A 20,031-nucleotide genomic window follows, 5' to 3' on the forward strand; every position below is an offset into this window, starting at 1 on the left:
CAATCTCATGTACAGGACCAGGAAGTACACGACTTTTACTGTCGAGCTCTTGTACATGATGGAAAAGTACAGCAGTTTTACTGTCAATCTCTTGTACAGGCGCAGGAGGTACATCAGTTTTACTGTCAATCTTTTGTACAGGTGCAGGAAGTACAGCAGTTTTACTGTCAATCTCTTGTACAGGTGCTGGAAGTACATCAGTTTTACTGTCAATCTCTTGTACAGGTGCAGGAAGTACAGCAGTTTTACTGTCGAACTCTTGTACAGGTGCAGGAATCCTGACTTCTAGGAGATTTACAGTGCTTATGATGGGGGTGTATATTTTTTCCTCTGGAGTCTCATCATCGTCACTTAGAAAACAGACAGCAGTGCAGTATGAACTGCATGTGTCATCCATAATACTGTCAATATCACCATCTTCTTCCTCTGTCATCGGACAAGGAGATTGGATGGCATCCTCAAAAATGTCACAGGGAGATGACCTCTCTGACATGGCACTGGTTAAGCAGGTTCACTGATGTTTCAGGAACGTTTGGTCAGTGCGGGAGGATTTGAGATCAGCAACTGAAGCCACTCAGTCTATTACTGGCACAGTGTTATCTCTGGCAGGAACCCTAATAATCAGGGGACTTTTCAAGACTGCAGAGCAAGAGAGTGAGAGAAAGAGAGAGGGGGAGTGAGAGAGTGAAAGAAAGAAGGTGAATACTTTTAAATTACAGTACATGGCTGAAATAACATGAATCGTTTTAGTTATTATTTCAGTTTTTTTTACAGTGCAATCAATAAAAAGCATAATAATATTGGTTTCTTTGTTTTGTCATGGGTCATTACTTTAACCCTAGATTAGAAACTGAGTATGCATACAAAATTAAGTGATATTCCATATTCGAAAGTATGAGTCAAAGCAACTACAAAACCTACTCTCAATACTCTACTATACCCTCTAGTGTTTGTATATAATATAATATAATATGTGTCAGCCACGTGATGACAAACACCTCTCTATGACTGTAGTGAGCTCGGCTTCAGTTTCTTCAGTGCAAGACAGGCATGTATAGGCGCATCTCCATTGACTGGGTGCAAGAGATAGGAAAAGTCATGTACGAACCTGATCAAAAAGAACAAAATGAGCCTAATCCTTTCAGTAAATGTTCAGGCAGAGATCTCTCGGACTGTTCGAGGGGTTTCTCGGATCCATTTTCATCAAACTCTTCAAAAAGAAGAGTCATGCACCTTTAAATTGCAGATGATTGCACTATCAATAAATCTAAAACAAGAAATTAGGCCACGTACCCTCCAAAAACAGCACCAAGATGGGGGCAGTGGGCTAGAATGAATCAGACCCCTTTTTCTCTCCCTCTTGAGGTTTGACCCAAGTACTGCGGTCCAGGGCCCACTCTGAGCTGAGGCAATGGTCTAGATGTGGCAGTTAGCTCTAGCAGCAGGTGCTGGTCAGGCTGAGCTGGGAGCATGCCTCTGGAATTCGGTTAACATGGCCAGTGCAGTCACAGGGCCGGGCTAAATATAGGCCAGCCAGCCCCACAACACTATCATCGAAGAGATATGGGATCCTATGGGTATGCCGCGGGAAGTACCGAGCACCAAGCACACTAAATGGTTACTTCAAATAGCTTGCTTATGTGTGTAGGTATGTTGTGCTGTTGTTGGGGATGTAGAGTGGGGTGCATATGGTGTTCTTTTAAAATCTAAACAGTACAGGGTTGTGTATTTGTGATGTGATCTGGGAAAACCCTTCACATGGTCCAATCCTTTTTTGTTCCGTTTCAACCCTCTCTGGTGAAATTTCACCAACTTCACCAAGATTCTGATACCATCCAGTAACATTCTGGACACTGTCCCCTAGCAAAATCCTGGATACCATCCTCCCAAAATCTTGATGTTGCCAGGATGGTATCAGAATCATAAGTTAGTAAAATTGCATCATGTGAAGGGTTTTCCCAGATCGCATCACATTTTTGCTTTACTGTATAAATATGTTATGTCTATGAAAGCACTGCAAAGCATGTTTATAAATAATGATTATTTAATAGCTCTCAACTCCTGGAGCCCAGGCAGGTTGTGTGTGGGACGGTGCCAGTAGTCCTTGGCTGACATAGATTTCATGGTGATCGTGACATGATGGTTGTTATTTCCTCTGCGAGAAATGCGTAATGGTGTGGTGCCAAATGTATCTGGGAAAAGAGCCCAGTGTTTGAGTGGAATCGGTTGCTGCTGTATGAGCATTTGGTGTAATTCATCTTACAAGTGCCAATTGGTTGGATGCTGTGAAATGCTTATAATGAATATGAGCTCTGCTATCCACCCACGCAAAACTTGGGATGTCCCATATGTGCATGCTAACCAGAGGTGGACAAAGTACACAATTCCATTACTTAAGTGAAAGTATAGATACACCTGGTCAAATATTACTCCAATACAAGTGGAAGTTGCTAAGTCAGATTTTTACTTAAGTTTAAGTACAGAAGTACTTGATTTTAAAAATACTTAAGTATTCAGAAGTACGTATTTGTCCTTTTTAATATATTGTAATGTAGCCTAATGTTTATTTGGTCATTACAGTATAGGGTATACATCATTTGGTCACTCATAGGACTTACATCCAACAAAAACATTTTACCTATTTTCGTAATCTTATTACGGAGGTGTCATTGCAAGATATTTTTGTGTATCGATTGAACGTGCGCTCATTTTACTAAATCTTGAACACGTTTTACTAAATTGTGCAATTTAGTAAATCGTGCGCACAATTTAGTAAAATGTGCACACAATAATTTAGTAAAACGTGCACACAATTTAGTAAATTGTGTGCATGTTTTACTAAATAGTGCGCTCATTTTACTAAATTGTCAATTTAGTAAAACGTGCGCACGATTTAGTAAATTGTGCTCACGTTTTTATTTTATTTATTTACAACAATCAAAATGAGAGCACAATTTAGTGGCTACACGGAGGATGTTCTGCTGAAGAATCTATTGTTCTGATGAAGAATCTATTGCAAAAAGGTTCGTGTAGTTCTCTCAGGAGGATTTTCTTGGACTTTTTATTGGAGGATTTTCTTAGTACTTCATGCTTATATTTCAAATGTGGAGTCAAAAGTTCATAACGAGTACTTCATGCTCATATTTCAAATGTAGTGGAGTCAAAAGTACAGTATTTGTCTTTCAAATGTGAGTAAAAGTCACAAGTTTCAAAAATAAGTAAGGTACAGATACTCAAAAATCAAACTTACAAAATGTACTTATTTACTGTCCACCCCTGATGCTAACACATACTATGCACAGTAGATTGGGGATATCAGTTCCAAGTGACAAACTGAGTAGACATTTCTGTGACTTTGAGTGGATATTATGTGACATTCTTCAACCAAAATCAAAGCAATGTTTATTTTGGACCGCATTGGACATTATTTTCATCTGTTTGAATTTACTTGATTATTATTGACAGGGAAACCAGGTCATGATAAACAATTAACCTCATTCAAAGTCTACCACACAGCATCAATGACAATGATTCTCTTAAGAGCACTTTTTTGTGCCAGATTATGTAGATGTGTCAGTTGTGGTTAAATAGTTACATGACCAACATTTACAGAGAGATTTTGATGCCACCTGTTGGTGAAGTAGAAAGTCCACATACTTTTCCTAGTCATCTGCTGACAGTGAAGTAGTTGATGGTGGTGGTGAAAGATTGAGAAAAGATTTGAAAGTAGAAAAAAGTTTTCTACTGTCAGTGGCGCTCTCAATCTTGCTTTGATAGAATGCCTTTTTTCAAGTGTAACAGTGGATAAAAAGGATACACAAAATGTAAATAAATAGAAAGTGTGTTGACATTTGTAAGTAAGTGAATGTCTATAGAAAACTAGGTACTTTGTTGAAAATGCCTATATTTACAGTTAAAACAATGATTAAAAGGTTCTAATCAACTGGAAATGTAACAAACATGCTTGGACAAAGATCCATGGTTATCTTACCACCACGTACAGTATAGCATAATGCCAGAGATGGCAAAAAAATCCATAAGGACCACTATTGGAGAGTTACAGACTTGGGGTCACCAAGTCCCCCAAACAATCTTCAAAGGTGACCTCACTGCTAATAGCTTATTTTAAGGGCATGCTAGGTAAACACCTGTCCTGTAATTTAATTACCAATGTAAACGGCAGGAGTTACTGAATGGTACAGTGACTTTGTCTGAAAGTGTGGTCTATTGTCAGATGACATGAAAATGACTTTCTTTGGCTAGGAACACTTTAGGTGTGTTTGGCGTACATAGAAGAAAGACTATACTGAAAAGAACCCCATACCTAATGAGAATTATGGTGGAGAGGCTGTGCTATTGTGGGGCTGTTTTTATTCCACGCCTTGGGAATCTCATTAAGGTACATGGTATCACGAACAACATGAAAAACCTGAACATAAAGTCAAAGTCTGCTTTATTGTCAATTTCTTCACATGCCAAGACATACAAAGAGATTGAAATTACGTTTCTCACTATCCCACGGTGAAGACAAGACATATTTTACCAATTAAGTCCACAGACAAACATAACATTCAAGTAAAAAATAAAAAGTAAATAAGAATGCACATACAATGAAGAAATAAGAGAAGCAAAATTGGGTTGAAATTGTGCAATTACTGAATGGTACAGTGACTTTGTCTGGAAGTGTGGTCTATTGTCAGATGACATGAAAATGACTTTCTTTGGCTAGGAACACTTTAGGCAGATTTTAGCTGGTTTCTTGCCTTTCTTTGCCTTGGTTTACTGCTTTTTCTCTGCGTGTTCAATACTTTTTTCCTGTCTCATTTCACTTTATTACACATAAATTTATGTACACCAGGGTTGTGCAAAATTCAAATTGCAATTCTACTTCCTGTTTGTTACCTCAATTGAAAAGCAAGTGAAATTCAAGAATTGAATTGGAATTTAAGAGCCAGTTTCAATTAAATTCTGGAATTTTGCACAAGCCTGCTGTACACACACACACACGCACGAAGCACACACACACACACACACACACACACACACACACACACACACACACACACAACACAAGCACTGGGACACCGGTCCCAGAGCTGTAACAACTTCCACTGTTTTTGGAAGGATTTAGACAGACAAACACTTTATTAATCCCAAGGGATATCTAGATTTGTATGTTTTACTACAAACCTCTGTGTTTATGTTTTTTTTTCAAGGATTTTATTCAATGCATCTGTAAAACATAAAATACAATATGTTTATAAAAATATTTGAGCTTTTGAAAAAAAAAGTGAGCCATGTATTTATAGTGGTAGATATACAACAATTTCCTCTTAAAAGCTTAAAAATGAGTTTCATGTATTGTCTTTTTTTCAACCCACTCGCTCATGAAAAATACAAAGTACACTGGTAAATTAAGTTATGTTGCATTTTATTTCATAGTTCAAGTTTGAGGTTAGCAATTGTATACAGCATAACAGTGGCACTGTAATATGAATTAAAGCTTCTTGCTGACTCTCTTCAGTACAACAGGGCCTGAGGCTGTTGTGGCTGTTGATATCTACACAGAAAACAAGACAAAAAATTAGGGATATTCCAGATACATTATTTATTTTTTCTTCAGAGGAAACTGCCATTGCAATGCTCACCTCAATCAGCTTTCCACCACTGATCTCAGTTGAGTGAGTGTAGTTGGGAAACTGCGTATGAAGTTTGCCCCCATCCATGGTAACTGTGGCCTGAGCAGAGCAGAACAAACAATCAACAATTCTTGATTGTGAATCACTTGCATCATATCATTGATTTTGTACTGGCACTTCACTGTTAAAAAGTGGCACTATAATTGTCTGAGTTAGAGAAAGGATGGGGATGAGGGAGACAGAGATAGATTGGGAGAGATAGAGCGAGGGAGGGAGAGAGAAGGAGGGAGATAAAGAGACATGTAAACAGAAAAGATTAGGCAATTGGATGATCCTTTTACCTTGAACTTCTTTCCACCAATAGTTTCCATGTCACACTCCTTGCCGATGACAAACTTGTTGGAGACCTGGTGGTTGTTAGGGTAGTGCTGAGTCCAGGTGAAGTCGTTACCGTTCTGAACCACCTCAGTCACCAGTTTGTAATCCCGACCTTTCTCAATGATGTCATCGGGAATACCTGGAGACATACAAATAGAGCATTATATCATAAAGATAGCTATAGAATGGTTATTTACCTACAGTAACAGTGGTTTACACAGTTCAGTGCTGGCATTTTGTAGCTGAAATTCAAATGCTTCACCTTCGGGACTCTATATGCTTTTAATTGTTAATTTAAAAAATAATGGCTGTAAAATGTTCAAATTAAAATTTCAACCAAATCACCTTACAAATATGAAGAAGCCAACATAACAATGCAAGCAACAGCGTAACAAACAGAATTTCCTTAAATCTGTTAGCAATCTATCAGTACTGAAATTTCCAAAAATTGTCCTACCCAAAAGCTTGCAGAAGGCCTCGTATCCCTCCTGGGACTCAGTCTCGTACTTGCCGGAAAAGGCCATTGTAGATCTTGCGTAGGTGGATTACAAGTGCTTGAGAAAAAGCGAGGGCTCAGATGAGTGAGTGAGGTAAAACAGTGAGAAACTCACTTGGCTTAAATAGGGATTCTTACCTAGAACTCAGCCCTCTTTTGCAATAGTATGATGCTTAGATCACCATTGCCAGAAGTGCCATAAAAGTTTATGGGGACACTACAATACAAGTAAAAAAGAACCTGAAGTAATTAAGGAGTGGTGACAGAGCGGTTGATCACCCCCAGTGAGCAGGAAGACTTGGATAAGCATGTGAAAGACGGATTGATTTCCTTAGATCTTGCTTCAGTCTACCAAGTTTATGATTACAGTTTTTCTCATTTGCTTTGACCTGCTTAAAGAAACTGGGAACCACTTGGTCTCCATTACAGTAAGACCTTCTTTGCACAGCAGAAGTAATCTCTTGCAAATATGCTCACAAGTTTTCATTGGGTTCACACATTGCTAAACAAAAGGAAAACATCTATTCACAGGTGGTAGAGATTCCTTGCATATGTCTGAATCTCTGACACCTGTGTGAATCTCCTTTGCACAATTCTTCAATCTGCAATCATTCATTATCCATAAGAGATACCATGGCTGTTGCAAGTATGGATCAAAGGCACATTTACAGAAAGTACAGTGTTTCCTATTTGGTGAAGAAAACAGAACAAAAGCTGACAAGTCCAGGTGTTTACTGTAGGTCTATGTCAATGAAAAATGACAAGTTGTAGTTCAATGAAATCTGTCTTGTATAGGTGCTTACTGTACTGTAGGTCTTACATGTCAATGACAGTTACATCTTGGGAAGATTCTGATCAGAAAAATTAGAAAGAAATAGCACAGTTATAGCAAAATTGAAGGCTGAAACTACTATAAACTACTATATTTTGAGAACTATATTTTGCATTTTGTTGTCCAGCGTGTAATGAATGATTGAAATCACACAGTGATTTTACTACGAAATATGTTGTTTTAAGGCAAATTTTGCTTTTGCTGCATGTTTTAAATGTTTTGAGAGAGTAAGAGCCTTTTGCAAACAGAATGTTTCATTTTGGCCAGAGTGCTTTTGTTTAGACCTACATGTTAATTGTTTTGAAAACGAGATGTCAGAGTTGACACAAGCATTAAAGCGATCAAGAAAAACTGTAACCACTGCATTGTGCAACTTGTGCAATTAAATGCTCTGCCGCTACAACTGCCTTTTTTGACTTCTAGCAGATCATTTATCTTCTCCATTTATATGAGTTATATATATATATAGTATATAAAAAAACATGCATTACGGAATGTATGTATAGCAGATCTATGTTAGACCAGGAGAAATCCAGCCTAAAAAGGGCCAACATAGTTGTTTATAAGAGAAGTGGCATAGCTACAAACTCACACAAACCCACACAGATAAGTTTGAGTGAGGCCTGCCTTGTTGAAAATGGTTCCATAGTGAATAGGCATTCATAGTGAACAACAACTTACATCTATGACATGGCTAATGTCAAATGTTGCCTAAATACTGTGCCAAAAGTACAATAGTCCAAGAAGTTATTAAATAGCTATTTCATTGCAAACTGCTAGTATACTGATTTGTTTTTTTACTAGCAGTTGATGTCTGATGAGAAGGGGCTTAATTAAATCAGCAGGCTAAATGACCAAAGCCATTCTGCATTCAAATTCAGAGGAATATATTCTAACACAATGGCAGATTGCAATATGGCTCTTTGAATGTTTCTCTCACACTCTATCTTTGAATGTTTCTCTCACACAGTTTCTCTCACACAGTATCTCTTGTCAGAGGACATTACACTTAAATACATGATCTATTCTGGACAGAAGAGTTTACTTAAAACACTGACTGAAACATTTGTAGACTGAAACATTTGTAGGCCTAACATTAAAACATTCTCAGAGACACATGGGAACTGCAGTGAGGCTGGCTGGAAATATCAGTGGTGTGCTCTAAATACTACAACAAAACTAGCAATATAGAGCACAATTCATATCATGCATTTGCATTTATTTCTTTATAATGTTATTGTTTGTTGTATGTCTGTTATTATGTTATGCATTTTTATAGACAAAAACTTTTCTATACAGTTTAAAGACTAATTTCTCATGTCAGTTTTAAGCAACATAAGAGTGTCAAACATTCAAGTGGCCACCAGGTCAATCAACCCCAGAACATGAAAATGAGGCAACACTAGAATATAATGCAAACGTTTTACTACTGCTGTTAGTTTTACCATTTTAAAGTGCCCTATAAACTTCTGTGTCCTTCATTTTCACCATCCCCCCTCCCTCCTTTTGTTGAGGTTTGATTACAGTTGTAAACAATGGTTAAACATAAACCTTTGGCTATGATCGCTCAACGTAAAATTACTAAACTATTGCTTAGTGTTGGAGACATAGGCCCAATATAACCACAATCCAGTAGGATCTATAATGGGGGTGCAGCCATTATTAAGTTGCAACTAAAGCACCAATTATTATTTGCAAAGGTCTTAAAGACATGCTATCATGAGAGCAAAATATCTTTGGAGCCACATACCGGTACACAAGCCTGTAGGCTACATGCTACAACTACTGTTGAAGTACTAGTATTTCATTAGGTCTTGATGGTATTGCCGGCGATTAACATCACAGGTAGCAAAATTATATTGGCAATGTGTAAAATGAAATGAAGAAGTACAAATAAAGAACTTCAAGTGGAAAATGGTGTACAATTTGTCTAACTAGTCAACAGGCCACCCCCTGGGACCATTAGATCTGGCCCTAGTGGGCCAACAGTGGTCCAGGCCTATCTGTGAGACCGTAGGCCTATATCTCGATTCATCTGGGTCAGGAACTTGTAACAATAAAAAGCATGTACATTATCATGAAACCTGACTTTTTAAATGTAGGCCTACTGTCATCTTGTGGCTATTGCTACTATATTTTTCTCAAATGACTATCAACTGGAGCAGCAGCATTAGTCAGGCACAAGTAGCCTAGGCTAACCTCCTGTGACTACTCCCAAAGACATCAAACATTTATGGCAAATGTGCAGGTTAGCTTACTTCCTCATCACAATGTAGCATGCTATTTTGTATCCTGACTAGAAAACTGAGTACCATGACAAGTTAATGGCCTAGGCCAGTGGTTTTCAAAGTGGGGGCTGTGAGGGGGTGCCATGGGGCATCAGCTAGTTGGAAGGAAAAATAAAAGCAACAAATAAATGCATTAGAAATATTTTAAATATACCTATTACTATGAGGGTTGTTATACAATACCATTATAATAATTTGTCGCATGTATTTTTCATGATAATGACTGGGAATAATAGTAGAGTGAGCTCTCATATAGCAGAAAGCCCCAAATATAATTTTTACACACTGTATGTTCCATCGCGAAGTGCTTGTGGCTAAAATAATTATTAGGATTAGCCTAATGTATTTTTAAATTTGCCGTATTATTGTCGATGGGTTTAATAACACATCAAGGGGGTCCTTGGCCAGAACCTAGTGGTATTTGGGGGGTCTTGTCGTGGAAAAGTTTGGGAACCCCTGGCCTAGGCTACATATTTAGGCTATCTCTTGTCGAAGGTTAATATCAACATACACATTCGTGGTTGACCTTTTATTTTTTGTGTCTATGAATATTGACACAAAATGATACAGATTATAAATGTTCTACAGCCTTCAACATTGTAATCCAACTAAACAGTGGATGGGCCTTGCTAAATTCAAAGAAAGGTATTACTGCCCCTTGTGGCTCCAACGTTTGGTCTCACAAAGACGAAATGTATTGACAAAAAAGAAGCCAATTACAGTCAAGTTTCCAGGGATTTCTCTTGATTGGCGTTTTCACGAACAGTACATTTAAGGCTTTGTAGTTTACTAACCAATCACAAGTGCTATTGCTTTTTGGTGGGCGGGCTCACATCTTATCAAGGGAGAAGGCCAAGGACTGGTTGCAAATCGGAAAGAAAAAATGGCGGCCGTGGCTGCAGAGCCAGGAGCTGCTGCGGCATCAACAACAGCAGGGGAAGAGGTTGAGTTCGAATCGGAATCAGCTGGTCATGAGGGAAAACTGAATTCAGATGTAACTCGGGGCTCTGAGCCGGTAATGGATCTTTGTCACCAACACAGAGATGTGGATGCAGTTCAGGAATGCAGTCAGTTCCAAATGGAGATAGTGAGAAGGCCGGACATAGAAGCCGCGGGAAAAACCCTCTCTGTTCAGGGAGATGATGAGCACGGCAAAATTGGTTGTCTCAGTAGCGAAGGGGACAATACCGTGGATGATTATTTTGTGGACTACAAACTGAAAGACAATGTAATGACGGAGTGCTTGAAAGAACAGTGTTCCCCTATTTTGGAGTCTGCAAACGAGGTCAATCCTCACGACTCTCACGCCTGCCTTTTGCCTAGCTCCATCTCCGTCTCTCAGCCATCAGTGGTCTTTTTGCATTCTCTCCCAGCTCATCCCTCTGTAACAGAAACCGGACTATCCCTTGCTGAACCGGCCGAACCAGCAATCGTGGGACTCAACCTAGAATCCATCGATCATTTTAGAGAACTGATAAAGCCCTCTTCTGAACCGGACCCAGTGCCCGAATCCGCATGTGATGCTCCTGGTTCAGAATTCATGGCCCCTGAGGATGCTCTTCACGAATGCCCGCAACATGTCGACCATCCACAGTCTTTGTCAGTTTCAGAGAGTGAGTCAAATATCGGAGGAATATCCGTGGACGAAACCTTCACGAGTGACTTTTCCGCCGTTCCTCCAGAGCACTCACCCCAACTTCACGTCGTAGGGGACACGGTCCTGTCATCCCCAGTGCCAGTGGACTCGTGCTCACCCCAACAGAGGTTCGAGACTGGTCTCTGTGAAGTGAAGTCTGAACCCAAAACATCTTTGCCCATAGCAGAAACAACAGGGTCACCGCTCGACACAGTCGAGCACCTAATACCTGGATCTGAGGTTCGAGTATCTTTGGATCACATCATCGATGACGCATTGGTTGTGTCATTTCGCTTAGGCGAAAAGATATTTTCCGGCGTGCTCATGGACCTCTCCAAGAGGTAAATAGCTTTGTAATATGCTAGCTGTGTTGCTTATGAGAGAGTATTGTTGAGTTATCGAATGCCTTGCTACTTGTCCCATTAACAGTGTGCCTAATCATAATACCATTGCCCTATAATATTACTGTGCCCCCCCCCCCCAACAATTCGTCAAAATATGATTGTGTCTGCCCATTGGAGTGTATTTGAAGCAGACATGGTAATCAAACAATGAGTCGAAATGAATCCTATGCCAGTGAAGGATTTAACATTATTTAGACAAAGTTGGGTAAGGGTAGCCTACTGTACATTGTTTTGTCTCTATAGGGTAAAAGGTCAGTTACATGAAAACGCTGCTCTCTCTTTATGGAAGACTATTCCTTTATATTGGTTTACATCTTAATCGGCATTGTAAACAAATCTCTACATATCTTATATTCAAAGAATGAAAATGTAAGGCGTGCTTCTGATGTGGAGAAAATTCTCTATTTACTGTCAAGAGCTTTTGGACAATAGCTTCTGAACTGGGCTTCTAACTTTCTAGTTTGAATTAGGTCATAATTCTTGACAGACGGCTCTCTAGCTACTATCATGTTTGCATATGATGTGGTTATGCTGTGACAGTAGCTCTATAAATTGTATTATTATTGTTGCCCTCATACTTAAGTTCAGGAAAAACAACAGCTTTTGATGTTGGCAAGTGTGTACCATGGCCTGAATAGACATAGATTTATGTAAATAGTAGGATCTAGTGGTTTATTTCTGTTGATGCTTGTGCAAGTGAAGATTAGCTACTAGAGGAAGACCCGTTAGCTATTGGGAAGAGCATCACTTTCTAAGCCTCAGCTTCAGGTCAAAGTTGAGATCAGCCTTATCCTTCATGTTACAAAATAAGTCATCAATAATGCATTGTTTGTCACTTTGTTTAGGCAAAACACTCGCCTCGTATCAATGGTGTCAACCAATAATTGCTGTTTTTTACTGGTTATGTGAAAGGTTAATTGTAGCTTTAGCTGTAGTTAATGAAAACAAACCATGTGAATGGAGTCAGAGCCAAATGTCTGCAACTATCTTGAAGCTCATTGCCATTTGGTTGGCAAAATCTTCTAGAAATCTAAATCATGCATACATTTTTAAAAAAGGGGCCTCATGAAATGTTGAGGGCTGTTACTTTTCAAAGAACACTTGTTATGTATTTTGTAGTGGCAAGTATATTAGTAGAAATATTTGTAACAGTACAAAGGTGAATATTGCCTGACATTTCAGACAATATTGCAGAATGCACCTCAAAGAACAAAATGTTTACATAGTTTGATAATATGACATATGTAATTGGTTTAAACTCAGTTCTCATGGTTACACCACATACTCACATTGGGAGTGACAAAGTGAGTGGTCTTGACCTTTTGTGGAAAAAGATGGTCCTGTCAGCAATCCTACATCAGCTCACTCTTCTTAGGCTCTACAGTTGCACTTCCTGCACTGGCTGGACCTGTGATGTATAATTTACTGTTGTTTGGGTATCTTGGTGAAAAGAGTCTATTACAGGCCCTCACAATAGAAGCTCATCTGGAGAAAAAAAAGGAATCCAAAAGCATCCTAGTGAATCTTTTGAGAAGATCCTGAGACACCCAGTGTTTGAGATGCCCAGGGCATTTTAACCATATTTTGTTATAACAAATGAAATGACCAAGCCTGAGGTCTAATGTAAAATACTCCATTATCCTTGATACGTCACCATAACAGAGAGCAGTGTGTATCTATCGTTGCTTTAATGAAGATGTTGAAGTGAAAAAATGCTGATGTTGCAAAAGGTGAATCAATTATTTAACATAGATTCATAACATAGATAAAGGTTCATTTCATTATAATTATTATACCCGGATGAATTACACCTGTATGGATTTGAATATTGTTGCCTTTATGTTTGATCCCCCCCCTTCCCCTGCTATCAATTGAAAATGGCCTTTTTTTTTTTTTACCCCTGAAGGGAACCTGTATGAGCATGATATGAATGTAATACCTCTTTTTTTATTTTCTCACTTTAGGTTTGGACCCTATGGAATTCCAATTACATTACATCCGAAGAGAGAATATAAGGATAAACCAGAATCTATGCAACTAAAAGCAGTACCCTCTCAACCGGAAACCGAGAAAGGAGGTAGTCAGGATGCTGCCGACGCCCCCCGGAAAGACCCCGAAGAGGGTTGCAAAGACCCCGAAGAGGGTCGCAAAGTCCCCGAAGCCACGCCTGAGCCTTGGACAACCCCATGGACCTCAAAACCGCCTCCCTTGTTTCAGGAGGGGGCTCCTTACCCACCACCATTGTTCATCAGGGACACGTACAACCAGTCATTACCTCAGCCTCTACCCCGCAAGATCAAGCGGCCGAAGCGCAGGCTGTACCGAGAAGAGCCCACGTCCATCATGAACGCCATCAAGCTGAGACCGCGGCAAGTGCTGTGCGACAAGTGCAAGGGCGCCGTGGCGACAGGAGACAGACGGGAGACGCGGCGAGGCCCAGCATCTGACTGCCGGGCAGACGATGCCAAACGGCGGCGTGGGGACAATGCTGCAGCATCAGCTGCCGGCAAACGGCCCCGGAACGACCACCGGCCTGAGGAGAAGGTCCGTGGTTCGGACGGGCCCAAACGGCAGGCTCCAGGCATCCGGATCTCCGCCTCCTCTTCCTCTCTCGGCTCGGTGAAGGGAGGGGCAGGTGCGAACAAGGTGGTGAACAGGGGGGTGTCAAGCACGGCAGGCAACAGTTCCAGAGCTGTCCATCTCAACACCAAGAAGGTCCTGCAGAGCAAGAACATCGACCATGCCAAGGCCCAGGAGGTGCTCAAGATCGCCAAGGCGCAGCGACAACGGGACCGGGAGACGGCGTCCGGCGGCAGCGGCAACACCAAGGCCATGACGAGGGCGGCCGCGCTGCAGGAGGCTCACCAGAAGGTGCATTTCACCCGGCGTCTGCAGCAGATCAGCGGGGGCGGCGGCCGCGGCATCTCCACCCCACTGCCGCCGCGGATGCGCATCAAGCCCCAAAGGTACCGTAACGAAGAGAATGACTCTTCCCCTTGTAAGCCGCCTTGCCTTGAGAAAGTGCCGGGGAGCGGCCACGTGTTGCTGCCCAAGCCCGGCCCGCCCCGCTGCCCCTCTACGCGCTCCTCCTGCTCCTCCTCCTCCTCCAGCTCCACTGGGGAGGCCGTCCCTGCTGCTGTTGCTGCCGCTACTGCTGAAAGCCTGGGTCCCGCCAAAGCGACCGACCCCGAGCCCAGACCGCTGGGCCCTTCCCAATGCCAGCCCCCCGTCCTCCCTCTGCTGGAGTCCGAGCCGGAGCCCGAGACGGCCACGGAGAGCGGGGACTCCAAGGTGGAGCCAGACGAGTCGGAGGGGCGGGAGGAGAGGCGGGAGACGCGCGGGAGCAAGGCCGGCAACCTCGTGGTTTACGTGTCCCTAAACCCCAACCAGCCCGACTCCTCTAGTACCTCCATGTGCAGTGTCGATAGCGCAGATGAGATAAAGTCCTCGAACTCCGAGTGTAGCTCGACCGAGACCTTTGACTTTCCCCCGCCCGGTGCTTTGCCCTCGGCAGCCCCGGCCCCCGGCACGTCCTCTGCAGTCACCACTGCCGCTGCCACTACCTCGTCTGCCCCTAAGGACGAGAAAAGGCGTGGTAAATCGATCAAAGGCACAGTCTATTCCAAAAACGTCTCAAAGTGCGTTGCCTTGGATGGCAGGACCATTTGCGTAGGGGACATTGTCTGGGCCAAAATCTATGGCTTCCCCTGGTGGCCAGCCCGCATCTTAGCGATTCAAGTGAGCCGCAAAGATAATGGGCTCTTAGTCAGGCAGGAGGCTCGTGTGGCCTGGTTCGGTTCACCGACCACCTCCTACCTGGGCCTTTCGCAGCTCGCTCCCTTTCTAGAAAGCTTCCAGTCCCGCTTCGACAAGAAGAGAAAGGGCTTGTACCGTAAAGCCATCACAGAGGCAGCCAAGGCTGCCAAGCAGCTCACACCTGAGGTTCGCGCCCTCCTTACGCAGTTTGAGACGTGAGGTGCTTAAGCCTCGGGGCAAGTGAAAGGTAGGCAAAGCAGGCACCCACTTAACGACCCCCACCCCGTACTCCACGTGAGATTAGTTTTCAGCATCCATTCCGTGACAGAGAAAGTGTCAGGTCAGACACTTAGGACTCATTTTATTTTAGCCTTTTGAAGAGGGAACACCACAGAGAGAGGACTGATAAGGAAGCAGATGTGTGGGTGCTCGGATGATGGCTGCTTTGCATCATGATTTTTAAACACTATATGTTCACAACAATCAATAGTTTTTTTTCTTTTGTTTTTAAAGAAAATGTCAACAATTCTGCAGATAGTAACATAGCAGCTAATCTCAACATTGAGCTCCTCTGTCTAGGTTTTATGTCTTTATCCCTCATGTGATTGCATTCGCAAACATGCCTGTCTTTAATGTTGGTATAAGAACATAAACCATGTCGATCTGATAATAATTTATGGGTGAATGTGTCAAGTCTGCGAGCTAGGTTTATGAACCCTTTAAGCTGATCATCAGCTTTTTGTGTGTGTGAAATGCATGAATCATTTTTCATAGAGAAGGCTCGGTATATTCTAAGCAATAGGGGATTTATACCACGGGTAGCAGTGAGTGTACACATCAACATCCCTCTCTGTGGATGGATACCACCATACCCATGATGTTTAAAATGACTCTGGGGAAAAAAAATATTTCTCCCATAAAATTACTGTTGTCCATTACGAGGATCTAGACTGTTACTCTTTCCACAGAAACAAAAAGATGTACCTTTTTTACATCTCCAACAATATGTCCATTTGTATCCTTTACCTCATGTATAAGATCAAGGGCTGTCCGTACTGTGGAGTTGGTATTAAGCAGGCCACATGCTCCCCAGATTCCAGGGAACATGAGCACTGATGAAGTAGGTGTAATTACAGTGCAATGTGTCTATACTCCAATTGAATAGATTCTTGCTCAGTTGATGCATGTAGAAGGAGGATAGATTATTATTGTTCCTTTGTATGGATATTGATGCTAGCAGCTTATAGGTTCTGTGTCAGGAATTAGAACGGTCAGTTTCACAGTATTATATGTGAGAATTATAAATGACTATGACTACTTAAAAGGCTGAAGTCCTTGTTAGTTTAATTTGTATTGGTTGAGAATGGTATGGATTGAGAGTACTTTCAAGTGTTAAAAATGGAAAAGGGCATTTTCCATTCAGAAATGTTATTGTAATAACATTATTTTGAAATGCACCTCTAATCCGTTTGTAAGGGTAGTTGTTCCATAGCCTCTCAAGGTGCTGTGTGCATTAGATGGGGAATTACACCAGTAAGATGTGTATGAAAGAAGCTTTGTTTTGGATGCATCGTTTCGTTTACCCTATAGCTGGCAGAAGCTGCTGGTTGTGGAGTTGTAGCTCTAAAGCAGAAAGCTCTTTATCTTGAGGTGGCACGAGGCCAGCAGTGGATATCACGGCAGAGGCACCAGTGTTGTGAGGAGCTGCCTGTAAGCCAAATTCACCTTAAGTGCCCATGAGAGGAGTGCCATGCTGCTCTTGTCACACACACACACACACCCCGTTCCCCACACACACACACACACCACCTCTCTGCCTGCCTGGAAAAGAGATCACGATTGACCGCAAAGAGCCTGCCAGCCGACCACAAAGCTTCAGTATCTATAGCCCTAGTGCTTTTTAGCTCTCGTCTTGTCTGATTATTTTCCGTGTGTCTCCCAGTTTTGTTGTGTGTTTTGTTTTTTTAACCCAGTCTTCCATTTTACTCTCTTCTGGACAGCGGAGCTCATGTTTGGTTTTAATGCACAGAATACGTAGTGTTTTATTGAAGGTGTACACACTTGAAACCATCGCCTTCATTTGTGTTGTATTCCAGAGCACAATGATTATGTACATAGTCACAGACAAGAGACAACCTAAACCTGCCACCCATTTTTTTTTTTTTTTGTCTTTGAGTGCTCGGAGCCATGTGGGAGGTTGAATTTTATCAAATTATTTTTTTTTCTGCTATAATTCTCGAGCAGGTTGTCCCAAATGGCTTATTTTTGAATGTGAGTTGTGTGAGTTGTCTCCATTTTAGTGTCATGACACAGCTGTATCCTTTGGAGGGCAATGTTTTTTGATTTTTTTTTTTTCTTTTTTTTTCTGTGGTGTGCCTGAACTTTATATTCTTGCCTTTTGACTAGTTTGGCTGTCTAGTCTGGCTGTGAATCTTGAATATGTACGTACATACATGTGAATATATCCAGATCATGTGTATGGAGGTGCAGTGCTGGCAAATGGAACCAGAGCGTTTGGAAGGAACAGCCAGACAGCTTGCCTCCAGACTGGTAATGGTTGTGCATTTATGTTGTTTGAGGGGAAGAGATTTTTGAGAACATGCTACCTGTTCCCGTTTCATAATAGTTCACTCTGACAAGCACATCCCATCAAACTCTTTTAACCCCCTTCCACTTTAAAAAGGGACATAATGTAGAACAACCTGGTCTCCCCCATTGTTCTTATTCAGTAGGTAGAGATCTAAGACCGGTGTAAACTTACTTGGTAGTCGACAATACACTAACTGACTTGACCTTTTGTCAAAACCAGAGAAATTTGTATTTATTTTGGTGGCTGGCTTTTTTTGTTATGTTTTAATTTTCTCTTTGTTTTTGTTTTTGAGTCTGTTTGCAGGTCAGAGAATGCTGTAAATCATTTAAGAAGAAGTTACATTTGAAAATATTGTGTAAATGTTTCTGTTTCAAGATTATATAAATAAAATGTGAACCTAAAGAATTTTAGCGTAGTTGTCATTATTTTAACCTTTCCAATGTCCCACCTGGCCCCAAAGCAAAAGTCTTAATTAAAGTAAGTTAAATATTGAATATTTATTCTGTGTTGAACACAGCTGTAAAATGGCTGTGCCGCAACTGATAAAGGGGGCCTGACATCCACTGTTTAATTGGTCAAAGAACGCAGACAGATTCTCACCTGCAAACAGACTAACATGTCATAGTCCTAGCTGTGTCAAGTTGTGACAATGCAATCCATTTCTATGCTGGATGAAACTACAATTCTCAGAACATTTGTCCATGGAGCTTATGTTTTTCATAGAGTGAAAGGAATTTGAAAATTTAAGAAGAAAAAAAATCAGGACATTCAGAAGTATACTTCATATGAGAAACAACAACATATTAACCTTTTTTTTTATTTTTATGAAGGCCTTGTAACAACAGTGATATTTGGCCTGAGGGGTTGACAAATGCTCAGTACTTGCACAGAAACCTTTGCAGAGCAATTTCTGTGCCATTAATCTGTCCTAGATTTCATTGGTTCAAAGGTAGGCTGTACGTCTGCCAAGTACTTCTGTAGTAGTAGTAGTGCTCAGTTTATACTGAGCAGACACTATCGTTCCAAACTGAAATGTCAATAGCAATCCTCTTCCTTCCTATGGTAGCTTTATGTGGGGGAGTCATGCAACAGATGTTGAGTAAGTGAAGAGGCTCTGTTGATATTTTTAGGTACCCCTTGGACTGCATAGCTAAGTAAATAGAACTGTTGCAAGAGTTATTGCACATATCCGTCTGTTGGATTAGCGGACATAAACAGACTGGCAAGCATCTGGCATGCCTTTCTGCTCTTTGCCATTCTTGTTCTATTAGGTATTATTTGCTAAGCAAGGGATGTAATTCGGCACTACCCAAAGTTCAGTGATTTGCACAGTATGCTTATATCTGATATATTGAAAATGTTTCTAAATATCATGACCTTGCAGCGCTGGTTGCTTATAAATATTTAATTGCTAAATAACAATCCTAGGGATATGATACGAGTTAAGAGGTTAAAAATATACAGTTTCAGATCAAATGGAGAATCGGTTATCATTATTTTGACAAGTTTTCTTTTCTCTGCTCTGTCCTCTAGTGCTACCCCGCTGAAGGGCTGCTGATGGGTCCATGGCCTTCTTAACACACTGCCAGAGGCTGGAGGAAGAGATGGTAAGAGGAAGACTCAGTCTACCACAGGACAAAATGGGCCAAGAGGAGATATTATTTTTATTTAAGATCATGGATATATATATATATATATATATATATATATATATATATATATATATATATATATATATTTATATATATTTATAATTAATTGCTGACTCGCTCCAACCTCAGCTCCTTTGATTATGTGAGGATTCATAGATCTTGCAGTGTGTTTTTTCTCCTTGAGCGGGCATCCGTTTTTAAAGCCTGATCCAAGTCAAGGTCAAGGCCGAGGTGAAAAGGTACAGGGCGCTACTACAAGCATTGATGGACAGATAATGCTGCAGAATTATCAAGGACAGATGATGCTGCAGAATTAGCAAAATAAATAAACTATGAATAGTACAACACCTCACTCCAGAA

The 20,031-nt window shown here is 41.1% G+C and overlaps 2 protein-coding genes across 3 annotated transcripts; one reads left to right on the top strand and one right to left on the bottom strand.

Annotated features, from left to right (window-relative positions):
- Positions 1 to 5,414: 5,414 nt before the first annotated feature.
- fabp6 (fatty acid binding protein 6, ileal (gastrotropin)) lies at positions 5,415 to 6,628 on the bottom strand. The gene is made up of 4 exons (XM_048237471.1): positions 6,475 to 6,628; positions 5,981 to 6,156; positions 5,649 to 5,738; positions 5,415 to 5,560 (listed from the first exon to the last, which is right to left on the bottom strand). The coding sequence occupies exons 1-4, from the start codon at positions 6,539 to 6,541 to the stop codon at positions 5,498 to 5,500; spliced, it is 396 nt and encodes a 131-aa protein (XP_048093428.1). The 5' UTR covers positions 6,542 to 6,628; the 3' UTR covers positions 5,415 to 5,497.
- Positions 6,629 to 10,516: 3,888 nt separating this feature from the next.
- Positions 10,517 to 19,705, top strand: pwwp2a (PWWP domain containing 2A). 2 transcript variants are annotated; one of them, XM_048237176.1, is made up of 3 exons: positions 10,517 to 11,610; positions 13,638 to 15,676; positions 19,553 to 19,705. In XM_048237176.1, the coding sequence occupies exons 1-2, from the start codon at positions 10,517 to 10,519 to the stop codon at positions 15,646 to 15,648; spliced, it is 3,105 nt and encodes a 1,034-aa protein (XP_048093133.1). In that variant the 3' UTR covers positions 15,649 to 15,676; positions 19,553 to 19,705. The 2 variants fall into 2 exon arrangements, with proteins under 2 accessions (XP_048093133.1, XP_048093129.1); XM_048237172.1 differs by lacking the exon at positions 19,553 to 19,705 and having other exon boundaries at positions 13,638 to 18,421.
- Positions 19,706 to 20,031: the final 326 nt, after the last annotated feature.

The sequence above is a fragment of the Alosa alosa genome, chromosome 2, assembly GCF_017589495.1.
Source record: "Alosa alosa isolate M-15738 ecotype Scorff River chromosome 2, AALO_Geno_1.1, whole genome shotgun sequence".
Taxonomy (NCBI): Eukaryota; Metazoa; Chordata; class Actinopteri; order Clupeiformes; family Clupeidae; genus Alosa; species Alosa alosa.

What these genes read in the sequence shown, in the direction of transcription:
- fabp6 (XM_048237471.1), bottom strand. Translation starts at nt 6,541, where the DNA reads ATGGCCTTTTCCGGCAAGTACGAGACTGAGTCCCAGGAGGGATACGAG. An exon ending in GGCCTTCTGCAAGCTTTTGG is followed by an intron (nt 6,157 to 6,474) that starts GTAGGACAATTT and finishes GTATGTCTCCAG; the next exon opens with GTATTCCCGATGACATCATT. An exon ending in TTGGTGGAAAGAAGTTCAAG is followed by an intron (nt 5,739 to 5,980) that starts GTAAAAGGATCA and finishes TGCTCTGCTCAG; the next exon opens with GCCACAGTTACCATGGATGG.
- pwwp2a (XM_048237176.1), top strand. Translation starts at nt 10,517, where the DNA reads ATGGCGGCCGTGGCTGCAGAGCCAGGAGCTGCTGCGGCATCAACAACA. An exon ending in CTCATGGACCTCTCCAAGAG is followed by an intron (nt 11,611 to 13,637) that starts GTAAATAGCTTT and finishes TTCTCACTTTAG; the next exon opens with GTTTGGACCCTATGGAATTC.